This window comes from Oncorhynchus clarkii, chromosome 28, assembly GCF_045791955.1.
Source record: "Oncorhynchus clarkii lewisi isolate Uvic-CL-2024 chromosome 28, UVic_Ocla_1.0, whole genome shotgun sequence".
In the NCBI taxonomy this organism is placed as follows: Eukaryota; Metazoa; Chordata; class Actinopteri; order Salmoniformes; family Salmonidae; genus Oncorhynchus; species Oncorhynchus clarkii.
In genome coordinates, this window is record NC_092174.1 from 41,132,807 (window position 1) to 41,152,928 (window position 20,122).

The 20,122-nt window shown below is 42.6% G+C and overlaps 1 protein-coding gene across 1 annotated transcript in view; it reads right to left on the bottom strand.

Moving 5' to 3' along the window:
- Positions 1-20,122, bottom strand: part of LOC139386842 (major facilitator superfamily domain containing 14A2) — a 46,197-nt gene that overhangs the window by 22,907 nt on the left and 3,168 nt on the right. The window contains exons 2-7 of the mRNA XM_071132691.1: positions 17,814-17,909; positions 11,224-11,286; positions 10,719-10,846; positions 9,749-9,863; positions 8,604-8,822; positions 7,299-7,412 (exon numbers count right to left, since the gene is read on the bottom strand). Of these exons, the coding sequence (XP_070988792.1) occupies positions 7,299-7,412; positions 8,604-8,822; positions 9,749-9,863; positions 10,719-10,846; positions 11,224-11,286; positions 17,814-17,909 (735 nt within the window). The remainder of the gene's footprint in view (positions 1-7,298; positions 7,413-8,603; positions 8,823-9,748; positions 9,864-10,718; positions 10,847-11,223; positions 11,287-17,813; positions 17,910-20,122) is intronic.

Here is a 20,122-nt window from a genome sequence, read left to right on the forward strand (position 1 = left end):
GTGTTTCCACGTTTATGTACAAAAGGGTAGCAGCATCGAAGGAGCAGAGTTGAGTAACCGGGTGGTAGCCAGCTAGTGATCGCTATATAAACAGTTTGATGGCCTTGAGATAGAAGCTGTTTTTCCAGTCTCTCGGTCCCAGCTTTGATGCACCTGTATTGACCTCGCCTGAATGATAGCGGGATGACCAGGCAGTGGCTCAGGTGGTTGATGTCCTTGATGAGCTTTATGGCCTTCCTTTGACATCGGGTGCTGTAGGTGTCCTGGAGGGCAGACAGGTGATGCGTTGGGCAGACCGCACCACCCTCTTGTCATAACATTTTCCTGTTGGGTGAGGTTTATGACCCCCCCCCCCCCCCCCCATAAATACCTTTCCCCCCCCCTTCTCTCCACTCTACAGAATGGACTCTTGGAAAGCCCTATGGAAACATCAAAAGGTTGGGGAATGGACAAATATTTCCCTTTCTCAACCAGTTGAAAGTGTCCGTTGGTACTTAAAGAATATGTCAGGTCAGTTGGTGTAGAAAAGGCCCATGGAGTTGGTGGAATACTCCTTTAATTCATTGCCATTTACTCAGCTGGGCCAGGGGCGCTTTAATTAGGTCAGGTGGAAATGTCCGACAGATCTCAACTCCATAAAAGGAGGAAACTGCCATCGCCTGATCTCGCTGCTTTCTCTTCCTTAACTCCGTCTGATCCAGAAGTTCTGTGCGTCCATGAATCCACCGACTGTTACCTTTCATCTGAACTATCTGTGGCGTTCGGGGGAGCGGGACATCAGTTATTGCTTATCGTTATTACCGCGGAGCGCGGCTTGGAGCGCACGCTTCAAACATAGTGTAATGTGAATGGTCAAATGATCACGGCCCTACGGATCCTCATAAGCCAATTATGCAATTGATATGGTTAATATGTAATGAAATGAATTATATGTACACATGAAGACAATTGAGGGTGAAATGAGAAACGTCATTGGTTTGCTAACTGATTGACTTTCATACCAAACTAATGGGGATTATAGATTGAATAAACAATCACTGTTTGTATTCTTTCATGATAAATAGTTAGTTACGAGCCTAAATGACTCACGGATGATTACGATCGACTTCTTAATGAACTGGACTGTTGAACTCCATAAATTATGTTAATAATGAATGATCTGATTTGATCTTTGATTATGAATTTGATTGGATACATGTTATGCAGCACAGACTACTCAGTAAATATACCACTTTATGGTTAAAGGAATTCCTGCCTCAGTCTCATCCATTCCTCTGTCACCTGAAACGTGACCACCTGTTCACCTTCACTGTCAGTCATCCTACCTGTCAAGCTACCCACACAGATTCCACTAATCTTTCAGTTGGTGTCTGGGACATATCTGATATGACAAATTGTATCTTGGAAAGTCTACACATTCTAGTTATCAGATTCACATGGAATTGTTGTGCAATTTAAATGTTTAAATATGAAATTATTTGTGAGAAGATTAAATGTGATTTTAGCTTCAAAATGAGAGAATTGTTGTCATAAGTAAACTTACGCTCACTCAGTGGCCACGCCCAAGTGAACAGACATTGGTTGGAGAGGGATGAAACACACCCTTCTCTTCCCCAGTACAAAAGCCCCCATGACCCAATCCACGTTAGACTAAGCAAACCCCAGCGTGAGCTGTGGTTGTGTATGGTTCAACAACTACTCTAACGAAATTTACATGAGACCAGATTACGTGGAGGTGACGATTAATTTAGAATAGAGCAGCCAGAATAGAGCACGAGCTGATTACGGCAACTTGGTATGAACTTAGAACTATTATTCACTAAAGAAGAGATACATCCGAGACGTAGAGTTCTCAGCTAAAGCTGTAAACCTACGTGGCCTAGGAAAGGATAGACAATCTCCTAAGATCAACAGGGCACTTTAACGTATCCGCTCTACAACATTACGACAATGGCGATCTCTGCTGGGTAAACCAGTCTTCCATATTCAATCCATTTATCGAAGAGCAGCTCAGAGTAAATATAGCTCTTGCATTTTCCTTTTCTGAATGGGCGGTTATTAGAATGCATAAGATTGTCTTTACGGTAGCATAGCTTCTCATGGTCCGATAGAGACCCAAACCCTTTGTCCCTCAGTCTTCCCGCTCTTTCATTCAAACCCAACCCCCTTCCTTTGTGTAAGTCGGCGTCATATCGGATTAGCCCACCTGGGACTTATGACATGATTAGTAATCGATGTATAATCTATCGTATGCATACATGTGTAATTGTGTGATTTAGGTATTTAGTAAATAAATAAGCCAATTTGTGTGTTGCTGATTCAACTTGTTAGCCAGGATTTGTGCAGATAAAGTACTTTACGACAATCAGAATGGGACTGAATAAGGTGACGATTAATAATTGACTTATTGATAAAGATATTCAGATCTTTAAGAGAGTGGATTCGGGAGATAACCGCTCAATATAAATTAATGCTTCTGTGATGCCCCACGTTATTAATGGTTTAATTCAATCACGTAATCAATTAAACGTTAGGTAATCGATTTGATAAAATAGCAACTTATAATTGAATCACAGTCAAGAGACGCGACACTCTGGAGAGCCCTGCGGTTGCGGGCGGTGCAGTTGCCGTACCAGGCGTTGATACAGCCCGACAGAATGCTCTGTAATGCATCTGTAAAAGTTTGTGAGGGTCTTAGGGGCCAATCCAAATTTCTTCAGCCTCCTGAGGTTGAAGAGGCGCTGTTGCACCTTCTACGCCACACTGTCTGTGTGGGTGGACCATTTCAGATTGTCAGGGATGTGTACGCCGAGAAACTTGAAGCTTTCCACCTTCTCCACTGCGGTCCCGTCTGCTGTTTCCTGAAGTCCATGATCAGCTCCTTCATTTCGTTGACGTTGAGGGAGAGGTTATTTCCCTGGCACCACTCCACCAGGACCCTCACCTCCTCCATGTAGGCTGTCTCATCATTGTTGGTAATCAGGCCTACTACTGTTGTGTCGTCTGCAAACTTGATGATTGAGTTGGAGACGTGCGTGGTCACACAGTCATGGGTGAACTGGGAATGGAAGTGGGTCTAGGGTGTCAGGTAAAGTGGAGGTGATAAGATCCTTAACTAGCCTCTCAAAGCACTTGTTGGTGACAGAAGTGAGTGCTATGGGGCGATAGTCATCTAGTTCAGTTACCTTTGCTTTCTTGGGTAGAGGAACAATGGTGGATATCTTGAAGCAAGTGGGGACAGCAGACTGCGATAGGGAGAGATTGAATATGTCAACACTCCAGCCAGCTGGTCTGAGGCTAGGAATGCCATCTGGGCCGGCAGTCATGCGAGGGTTAACGCATTTAAATGTCTTACTCACGTCGGCCACGGAAAACGAGAGCGGGCCGCGTCGGTGGCACTGCGTTATCCTCAAAGCGGGCGAAGTGGTTTAGCTTGTCCGGGAGCAAGACGGTGTCCGCGACATAGCTCGTTCTCCCTTTGTAATCTGTGATGGTCTGTAGACCCCGCCACATACGTCTCGTGTCGGAGCCGTTAATTTGCAACTCCACTGTCTCTGTACGGACATCTTGCCTGTTTGATTGCCTTACGGAATGAATAACTACACTGTTTTTTATTCTGCCATATTCCCAGTCAACTTGCCATGGTTAAATGCTTTCAGTTTTGCACGAATGCTGCCATCTAGCCACGGTTTCTGGTTTGGGTAGGTTTTAATAGTCACAGTGGGAACAACATCCCCTATACGCTTCCTGATGAACTCAGGCACCATGTCCGTGTATACGTCAATTCTATTTTCAGAGACTACCTGGAACATATCCCAGTCAGCGTGATCAAAACAATCTTGAAGCGTGGATTCCGATTGGTCAGACCAGCGTTGAATAGTCCTTAGCACAGGTACTTCCTGTTTGAGTTTCTGCCTATAGGAAGGGCGGAGCAAAATGGAGTTGTGATCTTACTTGCCGAAGGGAGGGCGGGGGAGGCCTTGTAGTCATCTCGAAAAAGGCGAGTAGTCGTGGTTTAGTGTTTTTCATAAGAGAGTACTACAGTCAATGTGTTGATAAAACTTCTGTAGCTTTTTCCTCATTTGCCTTATTAATATCGACAGCTACAATGTGGCGTCGGGAGATGTGGTTTCCAGTTTGTATGAAGTCCAGTGTAGTTCATTGAGGGCCATCGGGGTTTTGGGAGAATTCCTGGTCGTAATGCTGGTGAGTTACCTCCACTCTGATATCCAAAAGTTATTTCCAGCTGTATGTAATAACACATTATTTTAGGAAGAATGTTTTTTGTAAGAAGTAACACAACAAAATACTGCAACGTTGCTTAGGAGCTAGAAGCAGAGCTGCCATGTCTGTCGGCGCCACCTTACACGTCGTTCGATTGTTTGGAGGGAATAAAATAAAACCTTTGCTCAATCTCAGAGAGTTTTATTGATAGTGATTTTGAACAGTCACTACAGTTGTCGGGCCCTATAAAAATCAGTTCTCTTTTGGTAAACTCCTTTTTCACAGTTATTTTTCCAGGTTTCAAAGTCATCCTATTTTTTCCCTATGTATTCACAGAAAAAAAAGGAGAATTATTACAAAAATGGAAGTTCTAAGTTCACAACAATGCTTAAACCACACCGGGAGACTACTTTCAGGTCTGGGATCAATACAACACAGATGGTGTGGTTGCCTTTTAACTCAATTGTGCACCTAGCAAATGACCATTGTGTTTGGCTAGCACTGTACAATTTTAGGCCACATGTAATAGCAGAGTTTGCAAAAACAAATGCCACCCGAATCATAAATGATCACGATATAATTCTGCCAGGTTGGCCTACTTTGCAGTCAACATTCATTTGGGGAAACCTTTAGAGATGTTCATTCAAAAGAGCATGACTGGATTGGGAATATCAAAGACTCAACCAAGACTTTGGACCGAACTTTTTGAATACCTGGATTGCGTACCCATTTCTGTTTGAATAAAAAAAAAATTAAAAAGTAAAATTGTGAATAAAAACTAAACGCAACCAGCTACATTTAGTTCACTGGCACCCTACGACCAATAAAATAAAATAAAACTGGTGTCACACTGCCATGTCAAAGGGCAGTGTGACATATGCGAGAGTTTGGGGGTTGCAGTTTTGAGCCCTGCTGGCTGACTAGTTCTCTAACTGTAGTTAACTGGGGACAGACCAGACCATGTTGTTGACACTTTAAAAACAGTAGCCCTACTTGGCCACATTCTAAGGAGTTTGGGGAATTCCAATGGCAGGCTTCTGAACAGTCAGTCACAGATATGAAGCAGACCACATTGTATTATTTTTGTACTCTGAACTTTCCTGCGTGGGAAGAATGGACTTCTCTCCACTTGTGCTGATGCATCACTGCATCACTGTATCTACCCACCAAAATAGGGGTCGAGGCTAGGGGGTAGGAGTTGGGTTGATGCGGATCTTACCATGATTACAGATAATCCTAAATGAATCGTGAATAATGATGAGTGAGAAAGTTAGGCTCACAAATATCATACCCCTACAAATATGATAACTTCTTATTGTATTGGTGAGGGTTCGCATGTCTTGGGGTTATGATCTTTGACTCTCTCTCTCTCTCACATTAACGTAGAAGTGTTTAGAAATGTATTCTAAGATGACTCCAAAATGACAATACATTATTTACCATTCATTTCTATTGGGCACAATATAATCTGAAACCACCAAAGCAAACACAGCAAATGCATCCAACAAATATGTAGCGTCACAAGCTTGACGCAGTCATTGCGTGCTATGAATATGGGATCAAATAGTGAACTTTTGACTACTTTAATACACAAATTAAATTTGTCCCCTAAAATACGGTGGGCCGAAAGTACAAAAAGTTCCGAAATGTCTAAATGGTTCAACCGATATGGATGAAAAAAAACTCAAATCTTCCCAAAAGTGTAAATATATATTTTTTTAAAGGCCAGTATCTCTAAATATATAAGAAACCTAGAATGAAATTAACCAATCTAATTAAGCCTAAGGACCTGAGAGGGCTCTCCTATATCATTGGCATGTTCATATCAATCACCTGTTGGTGCCTTGACAGACGTGACTCACTTCGGGTTGGGATGGAATCTACAGCATGTCATCCATGGGTGTTATGTTCTTTACCATTTATCAATAACTGTGACAAAAATGCCTCATCTAACCATTTTATAGTATGTAATACACTCAGTTTGAAGAAATGCAAAAAAGATACTTAGAGAATCCAGACAATTTGTCACTCTGGTCACCGATTGCCCTTAAATCAGGCGGGGTGGCAGGTAGCCTAGTGGTTAGAGTGTTGGACTAGTAACTGAAATCCCTGATCTGACAAGGTAAAAAAAACTGTCGCTCTGCCCCTGAACAAGGCAGTTCCTAGGCCATCATTGTAAATAAGAATTTGTTCTTAACTGACTTGCCTAGATAAAGTGGGTAAACTGTTTTCAAATTACTGTGGTTGAAAAAAAAAAAAAAAGTTTCAAATTCTACTGGAGGGATTTAATCTGACACATTGAGACATATTTTGGAAGAGAGACATTTGGTGATGAGGACTGGACTGCTATCTGTGAAAGGGTCTTCCCCCAAATCCAACTCTATAAGCATACAATATCTAAAATGTTAAATTATTTCATAGAACCTAGTTTACACCGGTTTGCCTTCATTCGTTTCAAAATGTCAACCAGATACTGGCACCATTGCACGTGTATTTTTGGGACTGTAACAGAATCCAGTCTTAAAATGGCAGGAGGTTCATTTACGGATTCAGAAGATCTTAAGACAATATGCTCTTTCACCAAACCTATAACTTCTTTATTTGGACTAACATTGTATTTGAGCCTGACTCTTCTGAACATCTGTTAAATACTCTTGTATATTTTTATTAAAATATTTATTTTGATGTTGATGTCCACAGTTGAAATAGTGTCTGCGAGGATGTGGCTTTCAGGCTCCTGCTATTTAGAGCCCCAGAAAAAAAAAAACTCACTTTTGATCTGCATGAGAATACTGAGAAATTCTGGAAGATTTGGTCACCATTATAGTCATATGTAGAAAACCATAAATGCCACATAAATCTTATTTTACAATTTTTTTATTATTTTTAGGGTATTTTTACTTAACTCCCAGGACTCCGTCTGTGTGGTACAAGTTTGTTTTGTTTTCTGTGTAAATGTTTTTTTATTGCTCAGAAAACTTGGGGCCAAATAAAAATCACACGCGGGCCAAATTCGGCCTGTGGGCCGCCAGTTGGAGAACCCTGGATGGGGTGAGTCTCGGTGTTGTCAGTACCTGTCTGAGATAGAGGAAGAAGCTGGAGTATTGTCCGGCCTCAGGCAGGTAAGACAGGAACACTGTGATGCAGATGAGAAGCACCGTGGAATCTTGGCCCACCTTCCGCAGAGACTGGAGATGGGACATAGAATAAATTAGATTCAGATACATTTTGTTGTCAAACACAGATCGGTTATCCTGTTCCTTAGAGATAGAGGCTCCCCTCAGGCAGAATGGTATTCAGCAAAATTACATAATTCAAAATCACACCAATATTGTTTTGAATGGTCATTTTAGGACTGACGCCCAACTGAGCAGTCTACTCAATGCATCCTCATTAGGTGCTGATGACGATTCCGATTTAGTAGGAAAACCTTTCGTCATCATTTTGATGTCGTGAGATTGACTTTAGATGCAGTATAACACTGGCTATTTAGCTTACATTGAGGAGAAATTTGAGATAGCTAACGTTAGTCCAAAATAGCTAGCAATGCTAACTTTGCTAGCTAATGACAACATTGCAGTGGTGTATTGTACCAAAGTGAAAAAACTACTTAAGTAGTTGGGGGGGGGGGGGGGGGGGGGGGGTGTATCTGTACTTTACTATTCATATTTGACAACTTTTACTCACTACGTTCCTAAAGAGATGTACTTTTTACGTCATACATTTTCCCTGACACCCAAAAGTACTTTGAATGCTTAGCAGGACAGGAAAATGTCATCCCTACTGCCTCTGATCTGGCAGACTGACGAAACACAAATTCTTAGTTTGTAAATGACGTCTAAATTTTGAAGTGTGTCCCTGGCTAATTTTAAATTATTTATACGCAAGTACATTTTAGCAATTACAACTTAAGTATATTTAACAGGGTGACTAACTTTTACTTGAGTAATTTCCTATTTAGGCTTCTTTACTGTTACTCAAGACAGTTGGGCACTTTTTCTACCACTGCAACATTGCCATCTGTCTAAAGTAAATATTTAATAGAAAACTATGTGCCTACTTTAGCAATGTCATCATATTCCCAAGCACCTACAGTATACATTTAGACACAGTCATTAGTTCCGATTCAAAGTCATTAGCCCTCGTTCTACTTTTGAGCATCAATATGGTTGCGGCGTCTGTAGAACGTTGATCACTATGGCAACGACATGATTCAAGTGGCGGAGATGCCAGCCATGAATAGTACTCACAGTGGAGGGGTCAGCCTGCTCCTAGGAGGTAATATACTAAAGTACTATAATATTTTACTATATAATACAGTATAGTACTCACAGTGAAGGTGGCAGCATACTACAGTACTATAATAGCATAGTACTCACAGCGAAGGGGTCAGCCTGCTCCCAGGAGATGGGTGCTCCCCAGGAGGCTGGTCTCATCTTCTCGGGCAACGACTCAGGGACGACCACCAGGATGAAAATGATGTCCAGTAGGGCGATGGCGGTAGCCAGGATAACTACCAGGGTGTCACCGTACGTCTCCGACAGGTACGCTCCAATGGCCGGGCTCGTCACTAGGCTGGCTGCAAAGGTAGCGGACACCTGAAGGGGGGGTGGTGGGGCAGTAGATAAAGGAGACAGGAGAGAGAATGTTAGAGGGGAGGATTGGTGTCATTCTAAAGTCAGGAGTATTATTTATTTATATCAAAAGTTTGGGGTCACTTAGAAATGTCCTTGTTTTTGAAAATGGTCCATTAAAATAACATCAAATTGATCAGAAATCCAGTGCAGACATTGTTAATGTTGTAAATGGCTATTGTAGCTGGAAACGGCTGATTAGAAAAAAGACAAATAAATAGAATATCTACATAGTTGTACAGAGGCCCATTATCAGCAAACATCACTCCTGTGTTCCAATGGCACGTCGTGTTAGCTAATCCAAGTTTATCATTTTAAAAAGACTAATTGATCATTAGAAAACCCTTTTGCAATTATGTTAGCACAGCTGAAAACTGTTGTGCTAATTAAAGAAGCAAAAAAAAAAAAAAAAAACTGGCCTTCTTTAGACTAGTTGAGTATCTTTGCATCAGCATTCGATTACAGGCTCAAAATGGCCAGAAGCAAAAGGACTTTCTTCTGAAACTCGTCACTCTATTCTTGTTGTGAGAAATGAAGGCTATTCCATGCGGGAAATTGCCAAGAAACTGAAGATCTCGTACAACGCTGTGTACTACTCCCTTCACAGAACAGCGCAAACTGGCTCTAACCAGAATAGAAAGAGTGGGAGGCCCCGGTGCACAACTGAGCAAGAGGACAAGTGCATTAGTGTCTCTAGTTTGAGAAACAGACAGCTCACAAGTCCTCAACTGTCAGCTTCATTAAATAGAACCCATAAAACACCAGTCTCAATGTCAACAGTGAAGAGGCGACTCTGGGATGCAGCATCCCAGAGTCGCATATATACAAAACAGCAAAAATAACACTAATAGGATGCCCATCTAGGTTGTTATTTAGTTTCCCCTCCTCACCAAACCATAGGCTGTGCTCCTCTCGTGTTCTGCCGTGATGTCCGCCACGTACGCAAAGATCACAGAGAAGGTGACGGCAAACACACCAGACATGGAAATGACTGCAAAGTACCACCTGAAGAGAGGACGGGAAGGAGGGAGGTGAAGAGATGAGTCAAGGTGATATGTTAGCAAGTCTGTATAGCTCTATTGCGACTGTGGATACCACTACAGTGGAGGTCCTGTTGAACCACAGGGAAACGACCGATACAGGGACAGCGATAGGGGGGGGGGGGGCAGCGATACGGGGGCAGTTGCTTAATCTACTCTTGAACTTAAAGCTGCAATATGTAACTTTTTGGATGACCTGACCCAATGCACATAGAAGTGTGTGTTATAGATATGTTAGTCACATTGAAAGCAAGTCTAAGAAGTGGTAGCTCTGTTCTATGTGCGCTGTTTCTATGCTTCCCATTCGTGCGTCTTTTACTTTCGGTTTTGTACACCAGCTTCAAAACAGCTGAAAATACAATTGTTTTGGTTGTGAAAATATATTTCACAGCGGTTTTGGACAGTACAATGATTCTCTACACCAGGGGTACTCAACTCTTACCCTACCAGGTCTGGAGGCTGATGGTTTTCTGTTCTACCCGATCATTCATTGCACACTCACCTGGTGTCCCAGGTCCAAATCAGTCCCTAATTAGAGGGAAACAGTGAACAAAAATGCAGTGGAACTGGCTTCGATGTCCTGGGTGGAGTTTGAAGGCCCTATACTATATACTTGCTTGTTTTTTTGTCACAAACTGAAATTAGAACTATTAGAATTGTAGCAACCAGGAAATGGCGGGGCAATGTCTACACAGTGCGTCTTTAAAACACCTTCACAGACTTGAAGTTGACCATGCTTTTTTAAAATGTTATTAATCTGGCTCTGCACCATCACAGCCCATAGAGATGTATTAGTGATGTAGTGTGTGTGTGTTCTCACCATGGGCTGATCTTCATGAGGGGGATGGGGGCGCAGGTGAAGAAGACTGTTAGCAGCAGGAAGGACTTCCTACCCCATACATCTGACAGCGCACCAATCAGAGGAGCACTCAGGAATGACAAAATACCCTAGGGGAGGGAGAGAAATGAGGAGACCTTGGTGATCTGTGCACTGAAATAATGAGTAACTAACATGGACAATCCTTCACACGTACCGTTTGTGGCTCTAGTCCAGTAGTCCATGCTTTCCCATGATACAACCTACTATACTAGGCATACACACTCCCACCTTCCAACATCTACACACACACCCCCAACTTGAGGTTAACATCTACACAGACAACCTGAGGTGAAAGTCACTGAAACTCTCCACTACATAGTCAACAAGAGATTAACAGCATCTACACACCCAACTACATAAACATGGTGAGTTTACCTAATGAGTGTCCTAGCTACAGGCTAGACTCCAACAAGCTAGGCCGCTGTATAAACTGTTGTTATCTTACCTTGACACCGTGAATAAGCCCATTCATCAGGAATGTGTGTTGAGGGAATGTTTGATGTAAGACCTGGGGAAACAAACACAGATAACACCTCAACTGTTGTGTCCATACAGTAGCCTAGAGTAAGGTAACACTGTACTGTGTGGGTTAACACTCATGCATTCACAATATCAACTTCAATATAAAAATAAAAAGAGACAAAACAAAAAAATAACCTGTGTCTATTAGTGTAACAGACGTATGACCTAAGGTGACTGGTCTTCACTAGAGGAACCCCCCCCCCCCCCCAAAAAAAACAATGCATTTGACATGGCTGATGGGTACCTTGAAGAAAAATGTACTTTACTACGATTGTGATCAAATGGCCAGGTGAGACAACCACATAAGACGAATGCGCAAACTGTAAATCGTTATGGATAAAGAGTCTGCTAAATGACAACTATTTAAACATGCTCACATAGGTCAAACAGCAGCACAGGAAAATACCCATTACACAATATCCACTTCATTATTTGATCATGACCTTTCTGCGTCTGAGATACTGAGAGAACAAATACAATTAGTTAGGTCACAGGAACTAAAAGCAGAGGTGGAAGGTCAAAGCACACTGTGTAAAGTTAGGTATCTTTTAAAGTAAACCGTTTGGTTTCATTGTTAACTGAAGGGAGGTCTAAGGAAGGTCACTGAAACACATTGTGCATTTGAGGGAAATGATAAAGAGGTCAGAAGTCAGGCATGGCAGTCCAAATACTAAATGCTAAGTCAATGCCATGCAGTTTTAAAAAGTCAATAGTATTTGAAATGTACTTCTTGCCTGCTTCACAGCGGTAGATTAATGTACGTTGGTAGTTAAATGAGCTGGGAACATTGATGCCAATCTCTAGTCTCCCCAGTGCCCTCTGATTAACCCAAAATGCACAAAAAATGTTGACCTCTCTGAAATGTAGTCAGGACAACAGAGTCAAGATAAGCTCCATTAACACTCCACTCCAGACACATTTATTTTTCTTTAACCAGACAAGTCAGTGAAGAACAAATTCTTATTTACAATGACGGCCTAGGAACAGTGGGTTAACTGCCTTGTTCAGGGGCAGAACGACATATTTACCTTGTCAGCTCGGGGATTCGACCTAGCAACCTTTGTTACTAGTCCAACGCTCTAACCACTAGGCTACCTGCCGCCCCAGACTGAGCAGACTAAAGGTCGAAAACACTCCAAAATGAGAGGTTCTACTGAACTTGTCAATAACAAAAAGTTAAAACACTTGTTTTCACATTACGTTGCAAAACGTTTTGCTACCTTGTGCCGTAATGAACATGTGTGCATGTCAATATTGTAGCTCAAAGATCATTTGTGGTTAGTAACTGGAGCCATAGTAAACATGTCAGTGCCATTGCAAGGCAGTGTATGAAAATAACGATCTCCTGGACAGCAACACAAACAATGTATTTTCAAATTGACTATTATATAAAAACAGTGTAATAAGGGTTGGCCCCTTGTTTCATGAGTTGAAATAAAAGATGGCAGAAATGTTCCAATCTCACAAAAAAAAGAAGCTTATTTCTCAAAATTGTGCACACATTTGTTTATATCCCTGTTAGTGAGCATTTCTCCTTTGCCAAGATAATCCATCCACCTGACAGGTGTGTCATATCAAGAAGCTGATCAAAAAAGCACAAACATTACACACGTGCACTTTGTGCTGGGGACAATAAAGGCCACTAAATGGACAGTTTTATTACAACACAATGCCCCAGACGTCTCAAGTTCAGGGAGCGTGCAACTGGCATACTGACTGCAGGAATGTCCACCAGAGCTGTTACCAAAGAATTAAAATGTTGATTTCTGCGAATTTAGCAGTATGTTCAACTGTCCTCACAACCACAGACCACGTGTAACCACACCAGGGTGGGCGAGCGGTTTGCTGATGTCAATGTTGTAAACAGAGTGCCCCATTGTGGCGGTGAGGTTATGGTATGGGCAGGCATAAGCTACAGATTAACACAATTGCATTTTATCCATAGCAATTTGAATGCACAGAGATATTGGGATGAGATCCTGAGGACCATTGTCGTGTCAATTATCCACCGCCATCACCTCATTTTTTGCATGGCCTAATGTCGCAAGGATCGGTACACAATTCCTGGAAGCTGAAAATGTCCCAGTTCTTCCATGGCCTGCATACTCAGACAAGTCACCCATTGAGCACGTTTGGGAGGCTCTGGATCGATTAGTATGACAGCGTGTTCCAGTTCCCAACAATATCCAGCAACTTTGCACAGCCATTGATGAGTGGGACAACATTCCAAAGGCCACAATCAACTCTATGCAACGGAGATGTGTCATGCTGCGTGGGACATTTGGCGTTTAAGGTGTTTGTGACCAACTGATGCATACCTGTATTCCCAGTCATGGGAAATCCATAGATGAAATTATTTCATTCGACTGATTTCTTTATATTAACTATAATTCAAAAATATTGTTACATGTTAGGTTTATATTCTTGAACATTGTATATGGTTTGTCTGATATGATTAGTTATTTCAGTAGTTCTTCCATTGAGGGGAGTCACGTTTACATCTAGGCCCTGTCCCAAATAGCACCCTATTGTGAGAGAAAAATGTGTTTAACTAGGGATAGTTTAGGACTAGAACAAACCTGTCTCTCAAAATCATCCTTGCATCTGGGAGACTAATCCAGGGTGGGGTTAAGGCAACTACCCACATGCAGATAATGATAGGATGAACCCAGAGTGGCTTATGATGCTCCTTGGTGTGCATGGGAGGGGTTGAACCAACCATGACTGAGTATTGTTAGCATCAGCTATATATATATATATATATAGTAGTCTGCATTTGTGTAAAGTTACTCGGTCCAACACTCAAAGGTCGACCAGCCTCATTATTAAAATAATTAAATAAAGATGATTGTTTGAAGAAATGACAATGTCTCTCACTTGATTAGAATATTTCACGACACTATATAGTGCACTACTTTTGACCAGAGCCCTATTGGCCCTTTTCAAAGGTAGTGCACTATATAGGGAATAGGGTGCCATTTGGGACTCAGACCTATAACAACAACCGTGCACTGAACTTCTCTCTCCCTCGCTTTCTGATAAGCCCTTTCAAAAGTGAAAGGGACCTCGTTCAAATAATAGTGTTTGATGTACCTTTACATATTCAGTCCATTAGTTCCTACCAACATTAGTTCCTACCTCTCATCCACACAACAGGCTGCGTCATCAGGCTCGCTCAACATTTAATTATCAATTCAATTATTCATAGCCGTTATAGTGCAGCTGTTTGTGGGGAAATGTCACTCCCTGGTTGTGCTTAGGAAAAAATTAGGAATGGGTGGGAGGTATGAATGCAACATAAAACAGTCATTATGAATGCTTTATACAATCCGGTTCTTTTGGGGGACGAGGGTTCTTATCATTTTGGTCATTTAGCAGACACTCTTGTCCAGAGCGACTGTTGTGCTCAGTGGTGGTGTGCAATGGGGCTGGCTCAGTGGTGGCTTAGACATCTAGAGATCTGAGATATTGATGAGAAACATTGTAATATTAGGGGTTTTCCTGGATCAAAATGGGGCTTAGGTGGTGGGCGTGGCGGGGGTATGGCCACGAGGGTGGCCAATGGTGCGGTCACCCGACTTGACATTTTGGCCGCAGTGACAATTTAGCAGTTTTAAAGCTAATTTCTTGCTATTCTACACATCTTTCCATGAGGCTGAAATAACATTAGCAGTTTTAAAGCAAAATTCTCCACATCTTTCCATCGCTTATGCTATTTGAGTGACAAACGTTATAACAAAATCAAATCAGATCCTCAACACTGGGGCCCCACAAGGGTGCGTTCTGAGCTCTCTCCTGTACTCCCTGTTCACCCACAACTGTGTGGCCATGCACGCCTCCAACTAAATCAAGTTTGCAGATGACACTACATTGGTAGGCTTGATTACCAACAACGACGAGACGGCCTACAGGGAGGACGTGAGGGCCCACGGAGTGTGTTGTTGAGTGCAAGGTTATTTTCCTGACGTCAACAAAACAAAGGAGATGATCGTACACTCCAGGAAACAGCAGAGGGAGCGCCCCCCTATCCACATCGACAGGACAGTAGTGGAGAGGGTAGTAGGTTTTAAATTCCTCGGCGTACACATCACGGACAAACTGAATTGGTCCACCCACACAGACAGCGTGGTGAAGGCGGCGCAGCAGCGCCTCTTCACCCTCAGGAGGCAGAAGAAATTTGGCTCGTCACCAAACGCACTCAAACTTTTACAGATGCACAATCAAGAGCATCCTGCCGGGCTGTATCACCGCCTGATACGTCAACTGCTCCGCCCACAACCGTAAGGCTCTCCAGAGGGTAGTGAGGTCTGCACAACGCATCACCGGGGGCAAACTACCTGCCCTTCAGGACACCTACACCACCTGATGTCACAGGAAGGCCAAAAATATCATCAAGGACAACAACCACCCGAGCCACTGCCTGTTCACCCTGCTATCATCCAGAAGGTGAGGTCAGTACAGGTGCTTCAAAGCTGGGACCGAGAGACTGAAATACAGCTTCTATCTCAAGGTCATCAGACTGTTAAACTGCCACCACTAACATTGAGTGGCTGCTGCCAACATACTGACTCAACTCCAGCCACTTTAATAATGGAAATTGATGTAATACATGTATCACTAGCCACTTTAAACAATGCCACTTAATATGTTTACATACACTATATTACTCATCTCATATGTATATACTGCACTCTGTACCATCTACTGCATCTTGCCTATGCCGTTCTGTACCATCACTCATTCATATATCTTTATGTACATATTCTTTATCCCTTTACACTTATGTGTATAAGGTAGTTGTGGAATTGTTAGGTTAGATTACTAGTTGGTTATTACTGCATTGTCGGAACTAGAAGCACAAGCATTTCGCTACACTCGCTTTAACATCTGCTAACCATGTGTATGTGACAAATAAAATATGATTTGAAATGGGGCCACGGCCAAAATACTTGTGAATGAATAATTCGGGGAATTTTAGGCGGCACGCCAAATGGATTTCTGCATAGAAAAGTCCCTGAATGTAATGCTTTGCGTTAGGTGGTTCATCATGATCAATCACACCTTATAGTTACGCTTTAACAAGGACCTCGAGTTAGATACAGTTTCTTCTCCCAGACAGGTGATGTGGTCAGGACAAACTCCGGGCACGAGGCGTACTGCATGCTTTGGCCTCCGGTGTGATGGCCATTTGGGCTAGCGTGGGCAGGTGATGTTGAAGCTTGTTTTTGCATACAGTAGCAAAATGGGTTGTAGATTACTGTGATCAATGAGCATGCATCGTATATCCCAGCTGTATGGGCCAGCAGTGGTCCCTAAGTAACCACTAACCGTGGGTTTAATAGTTGAGAGGAGCAGTTGGACCAGGTGTGAGTCACACCTGAGACCAGGTGGTGGTTTACTCATGTGATAATGACCGAGAAGCCGGTGTTTGGAGGATATATTGGCATGAGTGTTGTTAGGCCCAAGGCTTTAGCCGGTGATAAATGTGTGCAACAGACACAGGTGTTGCTTTCCTGTTCCCTACCATACGTAGAACAATGTAAGCTAGAGAACAGGTGGTGGTTTGGGCTACCGTGAACATGGGTTGTATCACTACTGTATGTAATGTAGTCCTAGCTCCATAGTTAAGGGGAGCAGGTGGGCACAGCTGTGTGGTGGTTTACCTAATTACAGTTTCTACTGTGGGGGTGGGCGTGGTGAGCAGTCCTATGTGACGTAGTCCTATGCTCTACAGTACAGATCACTGAATAAGCCCTATGGGTCCTGGTCAACAGTAGTGCACTCTAGGGATGTGACCGTGGGCTCAGGGGGTTAACCTACAGTCAGCATGGGTATGATGAGCTCAGGGAGTTAACCTACCGTTAGCATGGGTGTGGTATGCTCAGGGGTCTTAACATTTTTATTTATCCGTTATTTTACCAGGTAAGTTGACTGAGAACACGTTCTCATTTACAGCAACGACCTGGGGGATAGTTACAGGGGAAAGGAGGGGGATGAATGAGCCAATTGTAAACTGGGGATTATTAGGTGACCGTGATGGTTTCAGGGCCAGATTGGGAATTTAGCCAGGACACCAGGGTTAACACCCCTACTCTTACGATAAGTGCCATGGGATCTTTAATGACCTCAAGAGAGTCAGGACACCCGTTTAACATCCCATCCGAAAGACTGCACCCTACACAGGGCAGTGCCCTGGGGCATTGGGATATTTTTTTTTTAGACCAGAGGAAAGAGTGCCTCCTTACAGGCCCTCCAACACCACTTCCAGCAGCATCTGGTCTCCCATCCAGGGACTGACCAGGACCAACCCTGCTTAGCTTCAGAAGCAAGCCAGCAGCATCTGGTCTCCCATCCAGGGACTGACCAGGCCCAACCCTGCTTAGCTTCAGAAGCAAGCCAGCAGCATCTGGTCTCCCATCCAGGGACTGACCAGGCCCAACCCTGCTTAGCTTCAGAAGCAAGCCAGCAGTTGTATGCTGCTGACTTTGTTTGATGGCGAGGGGATTAACCTACCGTTAGCATGGGCGTGGTAAGAAGCCCCCAGGCAAAGAACTCCAGGAAGATCACCACCACAGCATGATAGACGCTGGGATCACCCATCCCCTGGGGCTACAGCATGGAGAGAGAGAAGAACGGAAAAGAGAGAGATAAGAGAAAAGGAGGGAGAGAGAGGAGAAAATAAGAAAAAAATGATTAGCTGACAGGCATACAATTCCAAAATGCCGTATGCACATCCACAAAACTTTAATTTAAATAGCCAACGGACAACACTCGTTTCAAAAATAGTGTGTGCAGTGTGAGTGAACAGCCAGTGAACTGCAACAGGTGCTGAGTATAGTGATGCTGAGTATACACCAATCCAATCCTTTTACATGTGTAGGGAGGAATGCAGAAGCGTCCACTTCCCGGAGATGGAAGAAGGGACATGGGAGTCTTGACAGGTGAGAGGTGGGAAAGCCATGTTGGCTGTTAAAAGTAGGGCTTGGGTGTGTTCGTTCTAGACCACAAATCATGCAATGCAATGTCAAGAACGGCTAGTTTCATTCTGACTGCCATCGCCTAGATCAAGCTAGTCTGCAGGTAACCAAAACCGTGTCAAAGGCTATTCCAAAGTATTACTGCTGAGAACATATGGTTCTCGTGAGATCTCATTGGCTCAAGACTATAGCCAACATAAACACGTGGCATCTCCCTCTCAATTCTAGTACCTACCCAAACCATGCTCCAAAAGGACCACATTACTCAATCAAGATCATTGACCTTTTGGTTATTATTGAAGCCTGAATTGAAGGGACAAAACTCAAGCAAACTCACAGCGTATTTCAGCCAGCTAGGTAACATTTTTGTTTGTAGTAGTGTGAACTGACAAAGTCATTAACAACAAAATGTCAGTCATTTCAGATGACATTTACAAATCATGCATTTTATAGCCATCACATCCCTACAGACATTGTACCAACCTCATGCTTCAGCTACCTACCTAGGAAAGCAACACACCCAACCAGTGAGTGAGTATGTACGATATATTTAAAAAAAAAATATATCTAAAAATAATTCTGTAAACATATCGGAATCGGATGAATTTAGCTAAAAATGCCAACATCGGTATCGGCCCGATGTCTAGTTTAACGGCAGTGTGCAAAACAGATGTCAAAGCTGACCTGCATACCTACACTAGCATTCAAAAGCTGACCTGCATACCTACACTAGCATTCAAAAGCTGACCTGCATACCTACACTAGCATTCAAAAGCTGACCTGCATACCTACACTAGCATTCAAAAGCTGACCTGCATACCTACACTAGCATTCAAAAGCTGACCTGCATACCTACACTAGCATTCAAAAGTTGTGTCACTTAGAAATGTCCTTGTTTCTGAAAGTAAAGCAAAAAAATAAAAAAGTTGTCCATTAAAATAACATCTAATTGATCAGAAATACAGTGTAGACATTGTTAATGTTGTAAATGACTATTGTAGCGGGAAACAGCTGATTTTTTAAAATGGAATATCTACATAGGCCCATTATCAGCAACCATCACCCCTGTGTTCCAATGGCACATTGTGTTAGCTAATCCAAGTTGATCATTTTAAAAAGGCTAATTGATCATTAGAAAACCCTTTTACAATTATGTTAGCGCAGCTGAAAACTGTTGTTCTAATTAAGAAGCAATAAAACTGGCCTCCTTTAGACTAGTTGAGTATCTTTGTGGAGCATCAGCATTCGATTACAGGCTCAAAATGGCCAGAAGCAAAAGGACTTTCTTCTGAAACTCGTCAGTCTATTCTTGTTCTGAGAAATGAAGGCTATTCCATGCGAGAAATTGCCAAGAAACTGAAGATCTCGTACAACGCTGTGTACTAACTACTCCATTCACAGAACAGCAATAAGAACTGTCTTATAAATTATAGTTATTTTAGATGACACCTAGCTATATAGTTAGCTAGCTATAGCTACTGTAACAGATGTTGTTTTACTATGTTTTTGGGGAAGAACATTGTCCATCCATGAGCTAGCTAGCTAGCTAGCTTTTTATTTATGACCAACACCTTTACAAGCATCGTAGCATACGTATCGAAGAATCGCTGTGACATGAAATACGAGTGAGTGTGTAATCAATGCGTAAAACTAGGTAAAAAAAAAAAAAAAAAAGAATTCTATCATCAAAGGGTTAAAATATTAGGTGACGTGCAGTCATATTCGGATCCTGATTGATCCAACACTATTTTATGTGTCAAATAAGTTATTTGACACGAAAAAGACCCAAACGGCGTTCCATAGTATGTGAAATCCTGGTTGAGAATGAAACGACTGAACATCGAA